General features: G+C 44.9%; 2 protein-coding genes across 2 annotated transcripts in view; both read right to left on the reverse strand.

Annotated features, from left to right (window-relative positions):
- Positions 1–1,252: 1,252 nt before the first annotated feature.
- On the reverse strand, positions 1,253–4,657 carry LOC131258508 (WD repeat-containing protein 37). The gene is made up of 3 exons (XM_058259836.1): positions 3,716–4,657; positions 2,779–3,640; positions 1,253–1,836 (listed from the first exon to the last, which is right to left on the reverse strand). Exons 1-3 carry the CDS (start codon positions 4,119–4,121, stop codon positions 1,461–1,463), a joined length of 1,644 nt encoding a protein of 547 aa, XP_058115819.1. The 5' UTR covers positions 4,122–4,657; the 3' UTR covers positions 1,253–1,460.
- A 3,919-nt stretch (positions 4,658–8,576) lies between these two features.
- LOC131259637 (elongation of very long chain fatty acids protein AAEL008004) overlaps positions 8,577–25,471 on the reverse strand; it is a 47,343-nt gene continuing 30,448 nt past the window's right edge. Inside the window, exons 3-11 of the mRNA XM_058261177.1 lie at positions 24,817–24,944; positions 20,998–21,080; positions 18,268–18,375; positions 15,275–15,358; positions 14,171–14,227; positions 11,672–11,777; positions 11,408–11,544; positions 11,155–11,307; positions 8,577–10,580 (exon numbers count right to left, since the gene is read on the reverse strand). Coding sequence (XP_058117160.1) covers positions 10,317–10,580; positions 11,155–11,307; positions 11,408–11,544; positions 11,672–11,777; positions 14,171–14,227; positions 15,275–15,358; positions 18,268–18,375; positions 20,998–21,080; positions 24,817–24,874 — 1,050 coding nt within the window. The 5' untranslated portion in view covers positions 24,875–24,944 and the 3' untranslated portion in view covers positions 8,577–10,316. The remainder of the gene's footprint in view (positions 10,581–11,154; positions 11,308–11,407; positions 11,545–11,671; positions 11,778–14,170; positions 14,228–15,274; positions 15,359–18,267; positions 18,376–20,997; positions 21,081–24,816; positions 24,945–25,471) is intronic.

Genomic DNA, 25,471 nt, shown 5'->3' on the forward strand with positions numbered 1-25,471 from the left:
TATCCACTTTACAATCACAAGATTACAATTGAATTGAGTACTTTCTCCCTTAAATACATTTGGTATAGAATGGGGCCCTCTTCCGGTCACTGATACACGCGAATGCATCATTCGCCTATCGGTTCGCTCCTATCGGTTGCGGGACACGACGTTTGTGTCTAGTCTAGTTTTGCCGTCTGTGTGTTGGTTTAATTTTCTCACATTAAACGCACGATTAGGAATTGTACCCAATTATTAATACCGATTTTTACACATCAGTCATCTACGTCATCAACCGTGTGTCCCTACAGGTGTGTGTGTGTGTTTTATTTTTGTTCGGTTAACCATTGAAACCCGCAGAACGCACAACGCAAAAGAGAGTGATATATTATGGAGGGCCAATAACGTCTTACAAATAGCCAATCCCGAGAGAAGAATGACACCTGGAGCTACTGCACTGCGCTGCCGGTGGCGGCTGCGTCCTTACGCGCCTTGATGGCACACGCTACCCCGCTAGACTAATCTATCTTTCTGGATCATGCATTTCATCACAAATTGTCCGCCTTCCGTGGTGCCGGTGTGGCTATCTAAGTTTCCAACGTACACTGCCTTAAGTTTCAGCGTTCATTCCTACACAGAATCAAAGCCTCTCAACCTAAATGTCCGACGACGACGTTGACAGCGACGTACCCGTACCCGAGCCCTAGTTATAGTTTTTTTGTTTGTTATAGACTAATCATAAATATTCAACCTGCCTCCGGTTTAAATATCATTACACGAACTCGCTCTATTATGTTGTCTCTAAGTGTTTGCTAACAAGAAGTTTGCCAGTGATAACTTCCGGTGTGTATTATTTTGTATTGTTACCTGTTTATCGTCTATGTTTCCATCACCATCTTCCGGCGCCGTTTTGGGTGGAAGAAGGAGAGGTTTGGTTATGCAAAGTGAAGGCCCTTTTACGTTCGGAAGAACCCGAGTTTTACGCAAGAATTATTTTATCTGTATTCGTGTTGATGACCAAATTCCAGTGACTGATAAACAATAGCTGGCGTAGTTTTTCTCATTCCCTAAAGACAATCAAAATATTATTATTTAAAACCCACATAAACCATCGAAGTGCAATTGAGATTCGTGTTGTATGACTTACAGTAAAAAGGATTGCCCAAAAAAAAAAAAAAAAGAAAACCCACAACACCCAGATGGATGAGGCTGCCTTTGAGCCATCCTTCAATTCCTTTGTTGTTCGCTACCTCGCCCATGTTCATCCCGTAGTGCAACTGTATTCTAATGACTAAGTATGTGGCAATGTTTGTCAACGACAAAACAGAAACAACCTTGCACAATTAAACAGATCAACAACGAAATAATAATAAAACTAACCGATTATCGTCCTTCCCCGATCGATCAATTGGCCATCCGATGAAGAAGAACACACACACAAACGCGTGCGCGCGGGCACGCAGAAACCTAAGCAAACCATTTTAGTTGTCCTTCGGTGGTAAACAGACGCCCCAACCGAGCACTCGTCGATCGAAACCGCAGGAGAAGAGGTTACAGTGCGAGCTGATATCTTCGGTCCAGGCGACGGATGACACCATGCGACGGTGTCCCTGGCGGCTCGTACGGGGCAGCCGAGCGATCCGCTGCCCGTTCAGATCGAACAGTCGGATGTGGCGATTGTCATGCGGGATCGAGATCACCCCGCTGGCCGACACCGCCAGCCGGTTTACTGCCGAATCGGTGCGGATGGTGGTCAGGGCGGAGCGCATGTTCCGCAGCTCCCATACCTTCACAGAGCGATCGTCCGATCCGGACACGACCTTGTCGTCGCGCGTGAATACTGTCGAGGTGACATTTCTGAGGAGAGAAGCGAGGATGGGGCAGGTGTTAAAATTTACAACAGACAGATAATTGAAGAGAGCAGATATTAAATAGTTGGCGGTGGAAGGAAAATTCCACTTCCGATGCGATTATTTTAACAAACGTATATACATCAAACATGTCAAATGCATCGAAACAAAAAATATAAGTAATAAACTATTAATAATAACATAAATCAATTGACTAAAGCCACCTAAAATTTTTACGATGTATAAAACGACCTAGCATTCCAGCACTTGGGAGTTTTATATGCACATTTAGTTGCAATTGGAATGCAATATATGTGAACGTTAAGTAAAGACTTCTTCTTCTTCTTCTTGGCGTAACGACCTCTTGGTCATGCCTACTCGTTAAGGGCTTACGAGACTTGTTTCCCTGTTGTACGTGGATAGTCACTCCTCTCGTACAGGGGAGGGTTCGGTCTCTGTTGGGATTCGAACCCACGCCGTCGAGGTGGTGAGCCCCGGCGCTCATGGGCCGATTTTCTAAGTAAAGACTAAACAAGTTAAATTGAAGATGCTTATCTGAGAACAATAACTATTTTACAAGAAAACATGTTTCTATCTATCCAGAAGATGAGGCTATCCAGAAGATGAATGAGAATTTTCATGACAAAAGAGACAATCACAAATGTAAAATTGATTAAGAAAAAATCAAAACTCAAATAGGGAGAAATACAAATTTGAATATAAAGATAAATGAGGTAAAAATAATCTTATGGTATTAGCTATTGGCTTTGAAAAAAAATTAATATTGAGAATATTTAGTTCTTTAAAATCGTTCTGATTTTTTATAACTGAAATAATTATGTTGCATAATTAGTCTTCAATTATCCAAATACAACCAAATATTTCAATCTATAGAATCAACGATTCGATATCTATACAGTCGGAAACTAGGTCACTTGTATATACTTACTCGGTGTGTCCTTGGAACACCGAAACTGCTGGGATTGGATCACGGAAATCCCACAGCCGGAAGGTCGAATCTCGCGACGCCGTGACCACCAGCCGTTGGCTCGGATGTGCCGAGGCGTGCGTTAGCTCATGATCATGCCCACACAACGGATGCAGTGGTTCACGCGTCTCTACATCCCACAAAATGGCCGACCGGTCCCAGCTAGCCGTTATGACTTGATCGCCACCCGGCAGCCAGTCGGCAGCTACCACCACCGATGTGTGTCCGCCTGGGCCAGAGAACTCACAGAGTGGCGTCCGCAGAACGTCGGTGCGTTCTTTCTCCTCGTACGGTCCTTCCTCCTCCTCGTCCAGCTCCTCCTCCGACGAGTGGCCCTTCCGGGCCGGGACCTCCCAGTTGACGGCCGCCTGCCAAATTTGTGCCGTTGCATCGCCGCTGCCCGTCAGCACGATATCGCGCGTCGGATGAAACTTGATCGAGTTCACCGAACCACTGTGGCCTTGGTACTGCAGCAGGCAACGCCCGGTGTCGATGCTCCAAATGCACGCACTGTGATCTGCCGACGCCGTACCGATGATGGGCTGGCCGGCCTTCGTGCTGACCTGCCACACGCCATCCTTATGGCCGCAAAACTCCCGCACCAGCGAGCTGACAACGGACTGCGCCTTGAAGCTCGACACAATTCGACTCGTCTGTGCACGTAGCTTGTGGCCGGCCTTGACCTTGCTGCCCGCACTGCCAAGCTTCGATTTGAAGCTTTTATTGACCGACCCATCCACCTCGAACGCATCCTGCAGTGGCAGCCTCTCGCCGATGGTCGAATCACGCGGCGTACCAGCGACGGCTTCCAGCTTTTCACGCACTGCAAAATGAGAAATGATGAATGGTGAAAACCAACGGATGGCGGAGCGTAGAATGGCCTTCGCCGTCAACTTACGGTTCATGTTTTCAGCGTGCAGCAATTCAAACTCTTTCTCAATCTGTGAGAATAAATGGTGCAGCCGAGCACGAAACGGTTCCTCGCTACCACCCATCGCCGTGGGCATTATGTCCTCCGCCAAACTGCCCAGCTTCAAGGACCGTTTGGCCGTCAGCTGTTTGCCGATGGCAGATGAACCACCGACGACGCTACCGCCGGACGATCCGACACCGGCCACCCCCGATCCGGATGCGCTACCTCCACCGCCAACGGCACCTCCACCACCACCGCCAACCCCAGCACTCCCACCACCAACGCCACCGATGACCGAGCCGCTGCTCACCGACGAAGGCGTTACCGAGGGCTGCTTCGAAGACGACGACGCATCCAGGGGCATTTTGCGGCCGAGCAGATCTAGCGCCATCGATTTGATCGATTCCCGTCCGTAAGCTGCTGCCTTAATCCGGTCTCGTGCGCCACCACCACTGCCACCGTTGCGCTCCGAGAGCGCCGTACTGGTCGTCGTCGTCGTAGGTTATGCAAGTACCACCTCCCCGCTGCTGCCACTGCTTCCGTAGCCGAAGTTTGCGTGGATTATCGATGCTGCGAGCACACAACCCCCCGTGTGTCACTTTCCGAGGTAAACGGATGGAGGAAAATCCACCTACTTCACGCCAACGCGACCACCCGACGTGCCACTTAGCTTTAGGCCACACGCAGAAGGTCAATTGATTCCTAATCAATTCCAATCCAGTAACGAAGTTCGCTCGTCTTCTCTAGGTAAACATTTATGTTCTAGGTGACAAAAGGCACCCCGTGCAAAACGTTCTTTCTTGCTTATTCACTTTGAACTTGTGCGACAGCAAATTCTACGCACAAAACAAACATAACTATCAATTTTCCTTCCGAATGAATCTGCTTAACTATTTGTTGAATCTGTTTTCACCATAACTGTCGATGCAGTGCTGCGATGTTTCGGAGCAAAACAACGAATGCTCGGTTTTTCATTTTTCTAGTGTTGGCAGAATCGGAATTCGGATGATCCAAAGACTTGATCCCGGATGACGGATTTTGCAGGAATGGATCTCATTTGACAAGTTCGGATCGAAATTGATTTGTTTTGTATCCCACGAGCCTTTGACAGCTTATTCACCTAAGATCGGCTTTGTGTTTACGGATTGCTGGCCGTCCGTGTTTTATTGTGTCCGTTGTTCATAAGTTTTACTGTTTTAAATAAGTTTCGAAATTCAAATCTGTATAATTTCTCGGTCATTTTCGTGAAGCACTGCCAGAATTCTAGATGTTCGAAGGTTAAAAGAGTAAATGGCCGCCATGTTTTCGATCGTGGCTACACCTCTTGTGGACGTTTAAACTGAATGTATGCAATTGGTGATACATTAATTCGTTAAATTCAACCTACGAGTATTTGAACCGTAGTGTGTACCTAGGGATGCGGTATGAAGGGAGCCCACGGGACCCCCTTATTTCTCAAAACTATAACAAACTCTCTTTTTCGGTAGACATAGCGCAGTCCGCTCGCTTCGCTCGCTGCGGGCGCGCCGCCGTTTCCAAAGCATTTCTTCGGCTAAACTCATTGTTTCATGCTGTCCATCATGTGTGGTATAGTTTACTTACTAGTAACTTAACATGTAAAAGTATATTAACCCGCATTCAACCCCCACTGCGTGATTACCGCTATGGTCTTTTAAGCGAACCGTTAGCGTTCAAAAATTCGAAACGAATGCATGTGTCGCGCTTTGCATAGCTTCAGGCGCTTCATGTGAACCAGTAGGAAGAGGAGAATCTAGCCCGGGGGCTCATTTACTCTTTTACCGTTCGAAGTAATGCATCCCGAGTCAATCGTCAAACTCAATGCTGGCCTCTCCAAGGCATATAAAGCCTTCAGCAAATTTAGACAACATGGAAGAATAGCTCTTTCAATTGGTAGCTGCAGCCATTCATTTATCGGGTGCTTTGCTTTCCGTTCCCTTTACTCGTAGGGAAGGTTCTTTGGCATCCATATTTAAATGAACTTTGACAATCGATCTGAATTTTTACATTAATGAAATTATCATGTTACGACTGCTATTTTGGAACGGTTACCCCAAGAACATTTCACGTTGGCACTACCGACTAACGATCAGCTCAATATAAAAAAAAAAAAAACAACAACAACAACCGGCATACATAAACCTGAACCAAAATTAAGATTGATTCTTAACTATTTCGTTAATTTCTAAATGAATCAATCTCATCATCAATCAATCGAAAGATTCAAATCCCTGCAGAGGTTGCATTTTCCCACCACTACATTTTTTCTTTGTTTTTTGACAGCTACCAAGGTTAGTGGAAGCAAAGCTATGACACATCCATTAGATCATTTCTAGGAACCTTGCCGATTGAGTGTTTTTTTTAAATTAAACGTTTTGCACCCTTCTTTTTCTTCTTCTTCTTCTTCTTAGTTTGCAAGGATCTGGTGTAAATCCTTACGGCTGTTGAATCTAGCTTCCTGGGCCTTCGCCAGCTAACCTGGTGATGTAGACCTCTAAGGGTTAAGGACCGGCAACTGAGGCCATATGTCCCCGTTTTGCACCCTGGAACAGCTGATAATTGTAATTATTTTTATTGTTCCTTTTTGTATACGCAAAACTGGAAAAATATTATTTTAACTAACATGCATCCTTTTTGAGGGCAAAAAACTGAAAAACGGTGGGCATGTTAAATGTATCCATCGACAGAATGCAACATGTGACCATTCGATAATTCGTAGGTAAAAACAACTACAACAAAACATCATTATCAGAGGATAAACGTTTCTTTTATGTGTTTTTATTTATTTTTTTCTTCATTACTTTTTTTGATCACATGTTTTGCACAACCAAGTTAAAAATCCGGAAAGTACCGGAAGTTAAACACCAAACCATTTCCGAACACTTTCAGATACATTACTCTACTTGCCGTTTCGGGTGCACTATGGTCATAATGAAATTGATTGGGTCATCATCGCGCGGCACTCGCCGGGTCGCAGTTTCACGGATTTCCGGTCTGTTGGTAGTTGGTCGTGCACGAATGGTTGCCTTAATGTCACGGAAGTCTTCCTGTAGTTCCTTCATCAGATATTCGAAACGCTCCAAACGACCCATACACGCCTCCAGGGATGGCTGACCGCTGTCTTTCGGAGTGGTTTCTCCACTGGATTCATACTTTTCCTTCAGCTTATTGTAATCCTTCAACAGTTGGTCGTACTGTTCACGGGCCACATACGCAACCTGGTCATCTTCGACGGCGGATACCGTTTGAACGGACACCTGTTCCGGCTGGAAAGTACCCATCGCGGCAACGCTCATCCTTGTACCGTTCTTGTTTGGTTACTGTTGACTGTGGCCTTGTCTTGCCAAATGGCACAACACGAATGAGCTAATCTTCGCGAAACATTCTGCCAAATCAACAGACAACACCACCGTTGCCATCCACGAGGTTATCAGCTGAAATGATTAATGTGCCACAATGGGCAAAGGGTGTCGATTCGGTTAGATAAACGGCAGCAAGCGAGAAATGATGCCTCTCGCGCACATGGTACACGAGGCTGTGTTTAAATAAACAGCACAATTTGATAATGACTGTGTTAATAGCCACAACACAACCTAATAATGTTCGTCTATGAACTGGTTCAAAGCAGATTTTTAATCTTGAAACAAATGATAATTAGATTAAAGTTCTCAAGAATAATGCAACTAATCACATGCTTCTCAAGACTTACCTTAATGGCTATGCAAATGAAACCGTGGTTCTACCGAAGACAGAGTATTAAAAAACACCTTTTTGAGACATTTGTTTCCCCTAGTAATATATTTGGTTTATAACATGCTTCTACAGGTCATAACGATTGTTTCCTAACGTTTGGCTGCATCAACATAGATAAACGCAAACGGAGAAATGTAACATTTGTTATCTTTGATTCAGTTAATATTTTCCTTCGAGCAATATCGACAGAAAAAGAAAGGTGATCGTCAACTATGAAACATAGTAGTGTTTGGCTGTACAGTTCTTAAAACTAATTACAATGACTGCGTTTCATCATTCATTGTTACCCGATTTTCTGTTAGTTCCAGCAATTATGAAGCGCCAATGAAGCTATGTACATAAAGAGTTTGTTGTTTGTTTAGTTCAGATTTTTCAGTAGTAACTTTCTTTTCTCCTTCTGCCAGCAGAAATACTTCATTCAACTTCTCGGCACCCAATGCGTGATTGACTATGTTTGTGGCTAACGGCAGTAAAATGCTTATTCTTTAAAAAAACACATAATCATTTCGAGTTGAATAGATGAAATGTTTGAAATTATATAGCATATCATTCCATGAAACAGATTAAAAAATATTGCATAGAACATTCTTCATTTTTCACTTCTTGTCATGCAAATGTACTGCAAAGAAAAGAGCTACCGAAAATGGGAACCGCATTATTTGAAGCGTAGAGAAAACACATGCCACAACCGATGCAGATTGCAATATCTCACGAAGTTTGCGCAGAAAAGCAACAATTCTATGGAACATCTTATGTGTGGTTTTATTTTAAATGTTACTATCACCACAATCCCTTCGTTTTTGATTATATTATCTATTTTTCTATTGTTCATTATACACCACTAACAAATAGACACCAATCGTAAGCATTCGGATTTCTCGTTTGTTTTCTATGCAGATGTCTTTACTAAAACGTTTCTTTATCAGCTTCCCTTCGCATCTTTAGTTCATCCCCCTAGAATCTGTGGGTTGGTTTTTTCTTTATTTTATTTTACGATAAAATGTTAGAGCAAATCGGTGGACTTTATGTTTTCCTCGTATAGGGGTAAAAAGATATAAGTCATTTTAATCTCTTTTCATACACAAATGAAACGGTTTGAGAACATCGCTGTGGTTTTCATCTACTTCCAGCACCATCCCTTTCTATACTATACTTTCTTCCAAAGACCAAGCGTATAAATAACTGTGGTATAATATTCTCCTTTCTTTCTTTCTTTCTTTCTTTCTTCGTTTTCGGCCACTACCAGGACACCACGTCGCTACGTTTCTTTCTTCAACATCCTTCGCCGGCCGCGGAATTGCGCTGGGGCTGGAAATCATAACCTATGTTGGTATTATTTTTATCTTCATTTTATTGCCGAAAGTCTCCTTCAAAAAAAAAATATTTCCTTAGACTTAGAGTGAAAAAATAGATTGGTATTTCACTTAAAATGTAAATATAGGACACCGCACACACACACACGCATCGACGGGAGTACCGCTGCCTTCGAGGTGCACACCCCATCGTCACCAATGGGATGCTGGGATAAGAGCGGGGGATCAGGGAAACGTGGATTCTTGGGTGGGGCTCCCGTCAAGGTTCAGGGGGCGTTTGATCAGTGTTTTTCGAAAAGAACCGGTAGACTTGCACACGGGAAAATTGTGTCTAAAGCCTTGGATGGTGCCTCTACCGTTCTTTACTGTATTACCATATTAGCTGATTGGCCGTTTCTAGTTTGATTTTGCTTTCTGTTTTTGTAATTCCCTTTGTGCTACTTGGCTTTCCGGCGGCTACCTCTAGAAGCTACCCAGTTTTATTTTATTTTATTTTTTTGTTTGCAGAAAAATACCAGCACCAAGAGCGCTAAGAGGTAATTCCGGCCATCGACCGTCTATCGACTTGGTGATAGATGCTGGCAGGGGTCGGTTATTTCCATAATGGTTCAAATTGATTTTGCGTTGATTTGTACAGTCGCTGCTACACGTAGACACTCAAACACGGCTAGGTTTTGTTCGTTTATGATAATCTGACCCTGGCAACTATTTCCCTTTTAGTGATTTTGTATTTTTTAATTTCGACTCCTCCACTCACATAATCCTGCACTCCTTACACAACTCTTTTATTTTTGTTTCGTATCCTGGCTTGCGTTTTACAGTTCTCTCAGTTACTAGCTGACACTTGCACGCTCTCGTTTCTCTAACAGCTACATTCCGGCACACTGTACACACCCATCTTTGCATTGTTCATTTTGCGTCTTATTTTTTTGTTTGTTTGTTTTTATATCAAAATATCATCACTATATAAACACCGATTTAGCTCCTTTTTTACATGTTAAAAAAAAGATGACAAGAAGTCATAGAAATTACGGCGACTGTTTCAATCTCCTATGCCCGAAGGCATAACGATCGAAAGCGATACACGAAATCAAAAGACCGGCCGGCGCAGAACAGCGGGTTTCTATAACTAGCTACTAGAGTTTACCGTGCACAAGAGTGGTATCCCGCTTTCCGGGAGGAGACGTGTGAAGGTTGGTAGAGTAAAACGAACAAAAATACGAAGAAAAATAGGCAAAAACACCGGAAACATACACCGACGCGCGCACCCTTTTGGTGTGCGCCACCAAAAAACCTGGCGCCTTGGCCGGGCGCGAGGACAAAAGTGCGCGGTAAGCGTCAGTAGTAGCGTGCACGCCGGCACGCCTGTAGACTTGGGCACAAAGGAATGGGATGCGGATGCGTTTCGGCGGCTTCGGCCAGCGCGCTTCGAGCCGGCATCCGGGAGTTTTACAATAAATTAATAATCATTTATAACAACAGAATCCGCCCGTGATCCGCCATTATTGAGCCGATGCGTGCGTGCCGCTGCTTGCCTGAGCTGTTGATCGTTGCGTCAGCTCCATCTCGGCCGGCAGGTCGCCGCGGACGTAGTAATCGGCCGCCTTGTTGCCGGTGCCGTTGCCAACGAGCGAACCATTGCTGAGGGTCCCGTTGGCGCTGCCGTTGACGGTGGGGGCCGTGCCGTTGGCCGTGTGGCCGTTTTGTTGCTGCTGGAGCAGGAGAAGATCAGCCGCTCGCTTCGCGGCAGCCGCTTCTCTTCGCAGCTGCGATAAAGGAAAGGAAAAAAAACGATCCAATAAGAGCTAGATGTCGGACAAACATATTTAGTTAAAAACAATTTATTCCTAGAATAAATATATCGATATTATTTAAATTTCATTTTATAGGAACAAAAATTCCCATCTATGTTAATTGAGAAACTTGAGTCTTTAACTAAAAATCTTTGCTTACTTAAATAAACTACGCTACATTTTAATGGTAACTTTTAAACATTAACACACTTTGACATTATGTCAATTTTTAATTTGTATTTCCAAGGTATTAAAACACTAAAAAAGTTTTAAATTTCAAATGCTAGAACCAGTTTAGAATGATGTAACCATGTGGCTATTCCAGGAAAAGAATCTATTCCAACAATGAGCCAATGTCTAAGCATTACAAAATTCTTTACACTATCATTCTAATTTCAGAGGGGTCGATACATGTTGGATTGGTAGCTATGATGGACAGGTTTGACCCACCGTTCAATCGGTTGATTGCATTGCAAATGGTTAAGGAAAGGTCATAGAAATGTGCGAAAGCTTTTCCAACCTTCGACCCCAATATTTTAACACTCACCTTGTTAGCTTTGTACGTGGACTGGTAGAATTCGTTGAACAGGAAGAAGAACATCACAGCGTGCATACCGATCCACCAGACGAAGGCTTTCGGGTAGTTGCAGTCGATGAACAACAGTTGGAAAGCGTGTACCATGATCAGAACGAACTGAACCTACAATATACAACAGGTTTTACGTCAGAATTCGCAACGCCAAAGCGAGAGTCATGGATATGGAGCTCCCACAACAGGCTGAACAGTAACAACAACGTACCATCTGAAGGGCGGTAAGGTACTTCTTCCACCACAGGTACTTCTGGAATTGTGGTCCGAGGGCAGTAAACAAGTAGTAAGTATACATAACTATGTGTACGAACGTGTTCAAAAGGCCGAAGAATGTGCTGTGACCACCTGTTTGCCATCGCGAGGAGAGAAGAAAAACGGGGGTTAGATTTTAAAACCATTATCATAAGCAGCAAGGGTCAAAAGGTTATTGAAACGGTGGCGGCCCGTGGCGGTGGCGCCGTGGAGAACCTACCTGGAGTGAACTTAACGCCGAACCACACCGACATTGGCATACATCCGTGGTGAATGACGTGCAGTGTCGACACTTGACTACTCTTTTTGCGCATCACAAAGAAGAACTGCCGGTGGACATGCGTTGGGAAAATGGAAACGATTAGTTAATTCAGTAAACCATTAGGAGTGTCGGGTTGCGTGCGTCTTTGGACACAAGGGTGATCGACACTTCAGGTGCAATGGCTGTTCGATCCTTAAGCCACGGCTCGATCATTCTCATTCTCGTTCTGCTAGTTGGTGTCTACTCTCCGGGGGTGTTTGGCTTTAGAACGCACTGGTCCCATCGACAGTAGTCGCTGTGAGCGACATTCCAAGGTGGTCATGTTTAAGTCTGATGGGCGAAACATATTTTTCCACCCGGCTCCATGTGCATATATGTACGGTAGCTGTAAGCCCTCTTACTCTTCATAGCTTGCGGATTTCGATTCTGGTCAAACTAGAACAAGCCATGTGGTTCAAACCAGTTCACAAGTTCCCGTTGATCGTCACGTGTCTCGCGTGGATATATACATATTACCGTTGCAGAATGTATGCTGATCATGCTGTATATGGTGAAACTTGTATCCAATTCGACTCTGCAACTGTGGCAGTAAACACGATATAGTGGCCTTATCTGGAATTCCCCAAGTTGGTACTCGGCTAGTTCTTTAAGAACCTGGACGAACCCGATGGATCCCGCTCTAAACCGGTAGGATGTATAGGCCAATGCCAATGAACTGAGGAGTCCTGACGAGGCTGAGAAGGACTGGGTCTGGACTAGCGCTGGGCTGGATTTGATGCCCCCCCCCCAAGTGCAACGGACCATCTTCACCCGCGTGGTGTGCGTCAACTCCGTTAACATTCCGGTTTTCTGTTTTTTACCAAACTGGTTTATCTTTATCACAAATGCGCGCATGCACACATACACGCACACGCACAGAGACACAGTAAGGCCTCCATTTTGCGAACATATGGGTCCCGTTCTTCTACCCCAAGACGCGCCGGATTAACTCTGGCGATGAGCCGGCGTACCTTCTTCTTCCGGGCGAAGGAACGTTCCAGAAATTATCAGAGCCTAACAGGTTGTACGGTGGCGCGGGGAAAAAGAAAAGAAACATCTGGGAGACACTCGTTTGTGGCCGAGAAGGTAGACGTTTGCCGCGAGCCAGCAGCTTTGCGGAAACATGAGATGTACGCAAAATTTTCACAAGCGAGTTGGAGTTCGCATAGCATAGCTTTTGCAATTAAAAAAAGAAAAGCCAAACACTCCCAACGTGACAGATTTTCGATGGGGTTTCTTTTTCTCGAAACATCTCTGGATGGAGAGGTTCATTGATCCCACAATGGCAGTGCTATCTGGTCAGACTTTGGACCTACACCACGATCGGTACACCCCTTCCTTGACTTTGACCGCCTTCGAAAAAACGTCTTCTAGTCGCGTCATGGAAATTGAAAAGAAGAAAGATAAAAAATCGCACAAGTTTATTTGAAAGTCAAACAAACACTCTCCATCACTTCCGCCACAGCAAATAGAGCCCAAACAAAGTCATGCCACAACAAAAAGCAACCCAACTTTTGCATGACGCTTTCAGAAGCTCCAAGTAGAGGTACACACTCATCCATGTCCGACTTCGTCATCTTCCTAATAGACTGTGTTTTCTTTTCTCATTAGCGATCGCCGATTCCTACCAGCTCACGGTGATCGTTCAAGATTTGAAGTATTTGCGAGTTTTAATGAGGATTTCAGTACCGATTTTTTACCGGTTTTGTTGTTCCCTAAGTTCTCGATCACTCGGGCTCACGAGAAAGAACGCACACCAGATTAGCACCCGAAACCCCATCAGGGTTTTGACAAATTGAGGGTTTTCCTTTTAGCCTCTTGTTTTTGTGTGATCGAACCACCGCGCAATCAAACGATCGCGTCCAACAATGTTTCACCTGGAACTGCACATCTCTAGGTGGCATACTACTCGATCGACCATTTGTGATCGTGTTTGCGAAACGTGTGACCGGAGGCAAACTTGCGCAAATAGCAGCCTCGCGGATGTTGGAAGAATTACGCAGCGTGTTTGCGTTCGGGGGCCGGAAGGGTGGCTTCCAAGAGTGGCAGGAAGCCGTTCGGTCATCGATTGACGTAAATATTTGAGTACAGGTGCTCTTTGGGGTTGTTTTTTCAATCTTATTTCCTTCGCCGAGTTTTTACCCGGTGAGATGAGGAGGAAATGAAAGCAATTTGTTCGCTATTTTTCCCCCCCTCTTCAGGCTTGAGTGAACGGGTGTCCTCAAGGGCACTCAGCGATTCCGGTGTGATGGGATGGCCATGAAATTGCACGCCAGTGAACTACAACATTATATTATCTTCAGCGTTAAATGGTATTCGCTCTGGAAGCTTCGAATTGACGCAACGGTCCGAGGGCACTTGAATGAGGATGATCGAGCCGGGAGTATCTTACACGCTGGCTATCTTTTACCTACTTACCGTGTCAAAGAACTCGGTGAACTTAGAGAAGTAATACCACCAGCAGGCGTGCACCATCTATCGAGTCCGGATCGGGATAAAATTGAAGCGATCAACCAGAAAAGGGGAAGAGATAACATGATTAGAAAATGATCACAATTTACACCAGTGGAAGCTGCTGGCGTTGAGGGGGTTGAAGGGGAAACAGGGCCAGGCAAGCCGTAGAGTGATGCTTTAGTAAGAAACGGGGAAACGAGGTGGTTTCAAAACAATTTTAAGGGAGGAAAAGATGGTGAAGTTTTAATTTTTTAATTTTTAGAGAATAAGAGATCTTTGGACACTGGACCAAGGCACACATATAAAAAACACAGAGAGGTAGTAGAGCGGCATTCCATGCACTAGAAACGATCATGATGATGATGAAGGACGAAACGCACACAGAGTGTGGATGGTAAGGGTTGAAATCGCTAAACAACAACATACGGGGGTGGGATGGAATAATGGACGAGCAAATGGTTTCCGAAAGGCTGGGTTGGACATGTCGACCAACGATTAAGAGTGTACCGCGGAAGTGAGCGCATGCATTTGATGAATTGTAACTTATGAAAAAAAAAACAAGATTACGAACAGAGAACTGGGATGGGACGAATTTTGGTAGACACAAAACAGCACGTTGATTCTCAAAGAGGCATACACGAAGAGCATTCTCTCGGTTTTGCTTTTCTTTCTTTGAATCTCGATAGCGTTTGGGTTAGTATACAGATAGCATTAAATTAAAGTGATTAACTAATTTTAGGTTAAGTAGATCAAAACAAAAGACAAGCTTTTCTTAGGTAGGTAGGAAAACATTGGTTAGAATAAACAAAACTACTAAAATACGACTATTTAGACAAAAACCCAAAATATTAGAGGTGACTGTTTATGAAAGGGTACTACATGCTGTTAGTCAACACACATCAAATAGCGATTAAATGGAGTATGATTATCTTAGCATAAATAGGAGCTTATGTTAGCGGTTTGACAAAGGGATGGAGAAACTGAAGCACGATCAGTACGGTGGCATCAGCCAAGCCTTGCTTTTATGCTTGTGTGTTTCTTCTAAAGCTTTCTGAGCATCAAACCTACCCTCAGCGTTTTGGGGTGGTTACTATAGTCGACTGGCTGACATCGGAAGTTATAATGTCCCGTTAGCCAACCCGATACACCGATCTGTAAAATTGTAGAGAGGGTCCAACGGTTAGTGAATGGGTTCCGGATCCGCAGCAATTGTAGCTGTCCACACGTTCTACGCGCCCGGGCAAACCACCACCGCCAGGTTGCCGAAGCTTCCGCAACGGCCACCACCAACGAGCGTGGCTTACACGGGGCACGTGTTTTTTTTCTCTGTTTGTTGCTTGGTTTATCTTCGATTTTGTCTGAAGCATAGTCAACGTCTCCGATCAATCAGTCTTGTAAGCATTTGTCTTTCGTGTCCATGTTGGTTGGGATAAGTTAAAAAAAATAATGTGTGTCCGTCGTTGCCTCTTTTATGAGGGGTTTTTTTTTGAGTGCATTTCCGTCCGTCAGTAGGCTTGCAAACATAATTGTGTTTTGCTTTGTCTTGCCGCCAACTGTAGACATTTTTTTAAATGCACCACCGTTCAAAACTCGGCAAACATAACGACGTTGTGTTTATCCTTTAAACCACTTCAAATGTTCCATGTGTATATAGTAAATACATAATTTAAAATCCAAACGAAATAACAGATCGTGCACTATTTGTGTTGTTCTTGATATTCTTCACCCAAATACAAACCTCGTTATACAAACCGTTCAGTTTGATCGTATACAATCGCTCGCTGGTTCTGAGCAGCTTTCGAACGGCCAGATTTGTTCTTAAGATACTATATTTGTAAATCAAAACTTGGGCGCGAATGGTCTAGGTTTTTGCTAGCATTCGCCCGGTGCAGTTTCGTTTCCGTCGACGATCCCGCAGTGCAGTGGGAATCGGTTCACTACTCGTACAATACACCATACTGTCCATTTTATGGGTAATGTCGAGCAGAATCGTTTGCTACTTCCGGTAAGTATGTGTTCTGTTTTTTCTCTCTAATGGCAACCTATGCCGGGATTGGGGTTAAGTGGCGTGTACGATGACGGAGCTGAGCTTTGTGCTGTTGTAAACACGGAGGGGATGTCCACTCGAGTCATAGTGTTGAGTGGATGCTGCCTTAGAAGAAACGGGCAGTTTTCGGGCAGGTATGTGCTACCAAAGATATTCGATTTTGCTTGCTGTGACATTACTTTACATGTAACTTCTGCTTTTCTTCTCTGCGACCCATCCACCCGAAACGAAAACCGATGAGATTTTCTATCATATCGTTGAATTGGGTATATCACAATGGAAACGATGGGGGGAAGGACAGACAGACAAAGGCAGAGAGGGAGAGAGAGAGAGAGAGAGAGAGAGAGAGAAAGGGTGACGCAAGGATCTATTAACAATGTCGATGGCGAAAGAATGTACAGTTGCTATTTGCAAGAAATGGTAAAGAAGACTTTAGAAGAAAGTTAAAGACTCTAGAAGAAGTATCTCTCTCTCATAAAAAAAGCAAAAGAAATGTTAAGTTAAAAAACTCATTACAATTGTTATAATTACGACGAACCGAGGAAATGATCTTGAATTGTAGAACAAAAACAGACCAGGAACTGCCGATGGCATTTGCAAGACGAGGACAAGCCGAGGTGATATTCCTCGGATAGCAAAAATAATCTTTCGAAATGGATTCTCCTAAGCACTCCGACAAAGACGTTGGTTCTTGGGGCGGACGGTGTAGGGGCGGGGCGGGCTGGAAAAGGAACAACACAAAAGCAACACTTACTCTCATCGCGCGTCCGGTAGTACCGTGATCCACGGGCTGGCAGCGGAAGCTGTACTCGCCCCACCAGCCGCCCATTAAACACTGTAACGGTGGGAAATCATATTCGCATGATCCCGGTGTTGGCAAGCGCACATTGGGCCACAAAGGGAAATGGTTGGAAAGCATAGTAGGATTGGAGAAAAAAAAATGGTAAACATGAAACACACGAACAGAACGCAACGCAAGAAGATAACTAAAATGCTTAAACGATAAAGGTTGATGCACTGGCAGGATGGAAAGGACGGGAGCATGGACGGACAGATTTCCGCCACGGAAGCGATCCGAATGGTATCCTATGCAGTTCCTTTCACTTCCCGAGGACACACAGTGAGGCATACAGTTCGTTGCCAGTGTTTTTGGTTCGCATCCTGATTCGCAGATGGTCTACGAAGGCCGAATGGGAGGTGCCCCATGGGAAGCGCTAGCAGGCAAAAGTGAAAGGTACTCCACCGTTCATCGGCAGGCTATCTTGACCGCGGAAATCACCGACCGACCGACCGATCGGCCTTCGAAGGTCTTACGGTCCCATTTTACTCTCCACCGGGTTCACCAGACATTTCCGCCCGAGGAATCCCCGATGATCAGAAAAAATTACCTGATCTTAAGTGTCATATTGGGGGTCACCCGGGTACATCAGGTAACAAACAAAGCAAGTTCATTGGAAACGTTTGCCTACTAGTGCAACGTGTGTTTCCTCTTCTGGTCACAACAGCTGACCATTAGCGATGCCGGGGACATACATAATAGACAGCCTTTAAAATTGACACTAAACATTGCTGTTAAGCGCTAAATACCCCGTCGTTGACGAGGGCATGCAGGCACAAACGCTGATTTTCGTTACGTATTAGATTGCTTTGCTAAACAACTAGAAGCTAATGCACAAAGTCGTGAGAAAAGAGATACAACATTCAAGCATCTACACAACAATTTACACGTCAGCTGTGAATATGTTTTTCAACTCTTCTGTTATCGGTCAGTGGTAAAGGTACGTCGAAGTAAAGTAAAAAGTGGTCGTTAAAAAGTACGTGTCGTGTTGTCGTGAGGTTTTGTGTGTTCCCACCCCCATTGAAGATGCTCATCTTCGGAGCGGAGGGTTTGCGTCGTCGGGTTTGGTGAATGCTTCAAGGCACAGTGGTGCCGAGTCCTAATACGGTAACTACTACAGGTGGGTACCCGGTCCGGCCATCAGACGAAGGCCAAGGGCCGCGCGGATGCATGTACCTCATAGAATAGCCAGGCACTGAACACGACTTGAACGAAGTTGTACACTATGAGGGTGTTTTTGAGCTGGAAGGGTTTGCGGTTTTCCATCAGCCTTGGGCCCAGGACCTGCAAGAGACGCGGGAAGAAAGAAGGAAGGAAAGGAAAATAATTAAAACAAACGAGAACCATGAGGTTGCGCTTCAACTCTTCCGCCAACATTACCTAAATTACCAACGAAGCTGAACGGTTAGTGTTTGCTACTATTTAGCTATAGTGGTTCTGTGATTGCATACATCTAGGCGACTCATTTTCTAGGCAGACAGTCGAACAAGATAACATTAACTAAATGAGCCCCACGAAGTGCACGATCGGAAGCGCGATTGTAACATATTGCACCGTGGGCTCAAGATCGACCCAATTCGTTCGCAATTAAAATGTAATTAGAGTTTCTACCGTTAAAAGTTGTAATAACGTGAGGGCGCTCAGGTGCAAAGCAGGTCGTCTTAGTTTGAAGTTCGTCGTCGGAGGCCAACGAGGCAAGGCCGGGCGGGGCCAACATTCCCGATATTATTTCCGAACCCAACCAACTCACACACTCACACATCCCTGCACTTCGGACGGCGCCATCGGTTGCGAACACCGTCGAAGTGGTATTAGCAGCGCGAAGGTGCAACGGACAGCCTAGCCTGGTCCGGTTAAGGTCAGGTTTGTTAGATAACCTAACCTTAACCGATTTTTTGTTTCACGTATGCTTTCACGCACCGCGCACCCCAACCACCCGCCCGCTCGCCCTACCTTCAGGTGCTCGAGTGCCACCGGCAACAACTGTGGCACCGGTTCGCTTTGCGGAGCCGTTTCACTTTCAAATTCATAACAACGCCTCAACAGCGTTTTCTGAAGCTGGTCAATAACGACCCACCAAACTGGCTCACTGCTTCCTCCACCCTCCGTCTCTCCATTTGCCGCGGTTCCACCGGTTTGCAAGTGCAAGTGGGTTTAAACTATACTTAAATGCCTTTTATATTTTAATGTGGAGTGCGAAACCGATATTGTAGGTTTTCAATACCCGCTTCTACCCCACTTCGGTGTGGTTTCAGTTTTCGGTCACCGATGGTTGCGACAAACGCTGGTGAAATTCCGAAAATTGCAACCTACACTCTGGCAGTGGAGGTGATGATTATTGGCCCGCGCGTTATGCAACGTGAATCAAGAGAGACAAACAGCAAGAGGGGCAATAGCAAAGCCACAGGGGGGCACAGTTTTCACGGACTCACGCACTTTTCTTGGTCATGTTCGCCGAGGGAAAGTGAGGGTGGCCAATGTCGCTGGCCGATGATGGCCGCGCACGTCCCCCGTGTGACCGATAGGAGTAAGAGGAGGAGAAGGCCCGACGGTTGTGGCTGTGTTGCGCGATCATCAACCAAAAATCGATCTGCACGGAGCGGCCGAGGTCGAGAGGGTGTTTCGGATGGCGGTTCGTGTTTGGTCGGAATGTTTGCTCATTGCCTCATCGATGGTCACCAGCTCGCCCTCTAATAGATTAACACTCTTGGCTAAGCGATGCGTTCCGATGGAGCCCGGGTCGTTGTGACCCGAGCGACGAACTCAACTTACGACACCTGCACCGGCAGCATCTCGCTGGAGCCAATCTGAGGAGCTGCAGTGGCACAACAATGTGACGATCAGATTTTTACTGAATAAGTTATCATTTTGGCTGATCGTTCTGTCAACGACAACGAACCCTAAAACCGACAAGTTGTTGGGTAGTAAGCATCGAAATGATGAAAATCGCTTCTGAGACCCTCGCTTCATTAAAACCCAAAAAAAAGTCCTACCCACTACAGCAGTGGTTTAGAAATCGAAAACTCCAGAGTCGATACCATACAAACCAGTTTGTACTACCAACCGAAACGACGCACAAATATACACATTTAGACATTTTTTTTTTCTAATCCACGCACCGTGCTCCAAACCCCCCTTTTTTCAAGCCGAAGGTTGGTTTACCTTGAAAATTTTCGATAAGGAAAACAGGAATTCAATAAACAAAAAATGGATGCCTCGTGGTCCATCATGTAGGTTCGGCGTTTCTCCTTGGAACCTTAAACCGGCCACGAAAAACATGAACATGCCGTCGTATCATAATTTCTTATATTTTACGATGAATATTAAGGAAACAAATCAGCATAGGCAGGTTTAAAAAAAGAAACATGGCAATCACCCCATCAATATGGAGCGAAATTTGAATATCGGATGTAGAAATCCTAGCACATTAACAAGCGATAGCTAATGTGCGTAAGTTAGGCGGGTGTGTGTGTGTGTCTGTGTATTTGGGCGATCGGATAGTTGCATGTATTCCGCTTGACCGAAAAAAGATGAAATAGTTTCAGGCTCCACACATCGTCCCGAGACGTGCATCGTTAATTAATGTCACCGAGCGGCTATCGACCGCACGATCGAAAAGTATGCTGAATTCATCAAGAAAGAAAAAACCTGGCTATATTTATGAGTTTACGTATGTTTCGGTATGAATTGCAGCAACGCGACTCGGCTCCGACATTTGACAACCATTGGGCATCGTTTTCGTATCCATCATATTTTATCACCTAATCTAAACATTATTCCGATACACATTATCACAGCCGGAAACAGGATAGTGATGGGTCGATAAGTGCACCATCGTATATTTTCCTCCTGCCTCGACGCTCCGGGAAGCGCACATAACGATGATGCCGGGTATTTAATACTCACTTTGACTAAGTACACATATCCTAAACATAGCGCTAGGGTTGGGAGCGGTGACGACATCAGGGGCCAATCTTTTGTCCGGGGATCTGAAAGAGGGAGACAAACAGAGAGAGGAGCGGTAAATAATAGTCACATTACGCATACTTCAGACCACACAACATTTATTCACTTTCGTTCTACTGAGCAGAAGAAAGAGGGCGCAGTGGTGGCGAACTGTAGTGTTCTCATTTGATAATTTTTATCAATCATGATTCATAATTTCAATTTGTTTTGTTAATAACAACTATAATAATAAATAAAATGATTCATAACTTCATTATTTTTGTCTAGTCATTTTAAAATACGATCCGATTGAAACAGAGACGTATTCATTTTTGTTTAGAGGAGTCACATAAAACCGTTTAACGGTCAACGTGTTGGTCGGCCATGGCTATCATGTTTGATAGCTAGGTGTCGTTAGTTTTTGTTCCATAAATAAATGAAAACCCAACATGAAGACAGAAGAAATATTAAAAACTCATTCTTACAGAAGCTAAGTCTTTGCTTGGCATTCGAAAACCGTCGGTTTGATGAATGTTACATGCAAACTTTATCAAAAGAGATTTTGCTAAAAACGGTTGGCAGTCAACGTGTTAAAACCGTTGATGAATCGCTGGCTTTCGTTTCTACTTTTTTCCCCCTTAGTACCAAATTTAAAAAAGTTTGCTATAATTTTTACTGAATTTGGATCATTTTGAAAAGTTTTCCGTTTGTTGAAAAAATGCAAAAAAAAATGACAATAGTAAATAATTTTGAATCATATCTTTTCGATTTACTACCTTTCCTAGCCGGGTTTGCCACCACTGCCACGGCTTATGCCGCCGTCGATTGATACAACGGTCGAGATGGTAAATTATTCCGTGACGACGAAAGCGTACGAACATCAAACAAGTGTGACCGAATAATGCGAACATGGGAGAGGACGCGGCTTCACGAGAAGCAGTGTCCTGCAGACGTCCGAACGAGTCCCTTTATGCAGGTTGGTTTGATGACGATAATAACGATGTGCGTGGAAGCCCTGCTCTCCCTGGCCGACGGTTCTGACGGGGCCGTTATTTGATCGTTAGGGTTGAAGGAGGCCCGCACACTTATCAACATATCGATATATGTTGCTGCTCAATGGGACCGCCACAGTATCGTCGCCACTGGGTGTCAGGGCAGGACGGAACGATACTTGCCGGACTCCGGGACCGGGAAAAAGAGAAAATTAGGTGCTAAACGGCAGCGCAAACATCGATTATGGACCGATGTATCACCGTCGACATCATCGACCATTTGCCTTCGCTAGCCAGCTGGGGCCTCTACTGGCCGTCGTTATCCAACATCGAGTGTGACACGCGCGAGAAACCTTCCACAAAACGAACGTTATCGTCTCTGGCTAGTGGATGGGCTGCTCCACGCGTATCAGTCGAGAGCGCACTCACGCCCACGGTAGCAGCACGCTGTTCCGACACGCTGTTCGAGATGGGTTGTACGAGATGTGTTGTCATCGCACGAGTGCCTGCCCTCCCCCCGCGAATCCGCGATCGGTATCTATGCCGTGCACATTAAAATCGTTTAATGTTTCAATTAGCACACCACGCCGGACCGCTTCGCTCGAGTACCTGTATCATTTTTTTCCCCATAGCTGTAAAACACTGTCCCTCCACTATCTCATACAGTCGCTCTTCTCCTACCTGTACCATCTTTCTCCACCCCATCGAAGCCGACCCAAGATCAAGACAGCTTTTTAATTTTGCTAATATATTCTAACACCAATCGTGCGTCACTGCGTTAACTCTCGCTCAATGCACATGGAGGAATATGTATCTATGGCTTGACTAGAATGTTACATGATGGCCACACGAGAGGAACGGAGAGATTGTAGAATAGAAATGTAGTCCATACCATCCGAACGGGGTCGTTCTACAAACAAGTGTAAAATTGAATTAAAAAACCAGTACGCAACGACATCGAGTACTTTTCCACGATCGTTAGTCGAAAGGTAGAAATAAAAAAACAAGCTCCAACCGACACAACTTTGCGCGCAATTGGAGCTGGCATTCGTGGCGGGGGGTGGGTGGTGGGAGGGGAAAAATTGGCGAGACAAGAATTTTAAATGAGCCCCCTATCGTGAGACGATCGGAGCCTGTTGAATGTAGCTGATTCACGGTACCGAACGGCTCATGCCAAGTGAGCGGGATGATTAACATCCGAACAACTACGCAGCCCCTTGTGGGAATCCACCACCAGGCGCCTCCATTGCGTCACTTGCGCGCAGGGAAGTTTCCACGACCCCGATCGGCTGTGCGCTCGTTTCCGTAATTTTCCGTTCCAAACAACGACCCCCCGGTTAATGAGACCGGCCTGAACTGTCGATGTCCTTCCTAACTGTCTGCATCGGTGAGCCGGAGCCGGAGTCTACTCCTAGGTGAACGCGACCTCGTGGAGACCAAAAACTGTGGCACACGCACCTGCGTCAGTTTAGTTTGTTTGGTTCACCGTTGGAGCTAACGAGGCGTTGGCACTGTCTACCGGTGGGCGATAAGGTTAACGCACCTGCTTGCACGTCATAATGCAACCTAAAACAACGGTGCTTTTTCCTTTTTCTTTGAATATGCATGTTTATTGCACGCCCTGCCAAATGGCAGTAGGTCTGCGCGCGGTTAATCGGGGTGCAATCCCGAGGGGTCAAGTGTCCCACACAAAGAAGGTGTCCAAACCGGAAGCCCCTCAGCAACAAGCAATACCCATTAAACGAAAAATAAATACACACAATCTCACACAATTGTCACCCTCCCACCGAGTGTGCGTGCGTTGACTCGACGAGCGAAAGCAATTAAAATGCATCATGCAGAAAAGCGCACCCCGGGCTCGATTGCATATTCATTTGCAGCGACGCACGAAAACGGGACGAAAGTTCACGCTCGGTTCTCGATAGCGACGAGAAACACTTTTGATTATTCTAATGCCGATGATTGCAATTGCCGCCGACGAGTCGCGAAAGTGCAATGGCCCGGATGTGGCCAACCGCCGGTCTCGGGCGGACGGCACGAAGAACGGTACGTCTTCGAAGCAAAAGTCTTTCTTGTAGCCCCATTAAATGAGCACACCGAATGAAATTGTAATGATAGCCTGGGGACATAAAACGCCGAGAAAGTGTTTCGATGCCCTCCGTGCGTGCCATTTGTGTGAAATTAAAATCGCGACATGAATTGTCTCCTTTAGGAACAACTTTAATCGTTTAAAAGTGTTTTCTCCGCAATAAAATGTGAACACTCAAAATGACTAATGTTTCAAAAGTAAGAATAGATGTTAAAATTGATCTTTAATTTAACGACTCTTTTAAAAGGAGATTAAAAATATGTCCTGTGTAGTGAATTCATGAATCTGGATGACTCTTTGCTTCGTTTTTTAGATTCATTAATCTGTGGAATGAATGGAATTAATGAAGGATGCAAGAATCCCAAAGATTCATTAAAGTTAAAAGAACAGAAAAGTTGAGCCCGAAAAATATAAAAAAACGGGAAAAGGGGCCCGCTTTGTTTTTGGTCACTTGATGCGCCAATGAAAAATTCATGAAAAATTAATGAAGATACATTAAGGATTCGAAAGAATCATCAAAGTTTTAAAATTCAAACCGAAAAGGTTCTTGGATCAATCTGAATAATTCATATGAATGAATAGACTTGTGTCTGATCAAAAATACAAAATAATCCATGGAACATTAAAAGAATAAAAATAATATTTACAACCAGGGAAAAATTAAAACTAAATCTTTTCCTTCTCCCCTCTGCTACTTACCTCCATATTTGTCCATGTAGTGGTGCATACTGTCAATATATTTCATAATTAAGGCCATTTTTGTGAGTATATGTGTTGGACGTCAAACTACGCAAACGGCAGGAGATATGCTGGATTTTGGCTGGATGCTAGAATGGGGAAAAGAGAGACAAAAAGGATGGTTAAAAAAATGCTTCATTAAACCTGTAGCTGTTTGATGATGATCCATTGCACGCTTATGTTGACGATATGTGGAGCTGCATTAGATTCTACCAAGCCCCGGACAGCTGTTGGTACCAACCACCAAGTAATCAATGAACAGAATTTAATATCAAAAGTCTCCCGGCGGGCTGTATATTTTATGCTCTGATGTAATGCCATTATTGGAACGGTCCCAGCAACTGCATTTCGTCCTGCAGACTATGGGAAGGACAGGCCGACCCGATCACCCGAAACCATCCATCGATTATTAATCGACGGTCATTGTTTTTTGCTCCGCGAGTCCGCGCGAGTCGTGACGTCCTCCTTCCGAGGCGGAAGGTTTACTTGGTTTAGTTGCAGTACCCGGGAAATGACCCACCCTTTCTATCGCGTGACCTACATACGACGCGTTACACCGGGTGGCGACGCGACTGAAAATGCCACGGAAAACGAGGGGTCGATAGTATCGTCCACG

The sequence above is a fragment of the Anopheles coustani genome, chromosome 3 (genome assembly GCF_943734705.1).
Source record: "Anopheles coustani chromosome 3, idAnoCousDA_361_x.2, whole genome shotgun sequence".
Classification (NCBI taxonomy): Eukaryota; Metazoa; Arthropoda; class Insecta; order Diptera; family Culicidae; genus Anopheles; species Anopheles coustani.

What these genes read in the sequence shown, in the direction of transcription:
- LOC131258508 (XM_058259836.1), bottom strand. Translation starts at nt 4,121, where the DNA reads ATGGCGCTAGATCTGCTCGGCCGCAAAATGCCCCTGGATGCGTCGTCG. An exon ending in GCACGCTGAAAACATGAACC is followed by an intron (nt 3,641 to 3,715) that starts GTAAGTTGACGG and finishes CTCATTTTGCAG; the next exon opens with TGCGTGAAAAGCTGGAAGCC. An exon ending in GTGTTCCAAGGACACACCGA is followed by an intron (nt 1,837 to 2,778) that starts GTAAGTATATAC and finishes TTCTCTCCTCAG; the next exon opens with AAATGTCACCTCGACAGTAT.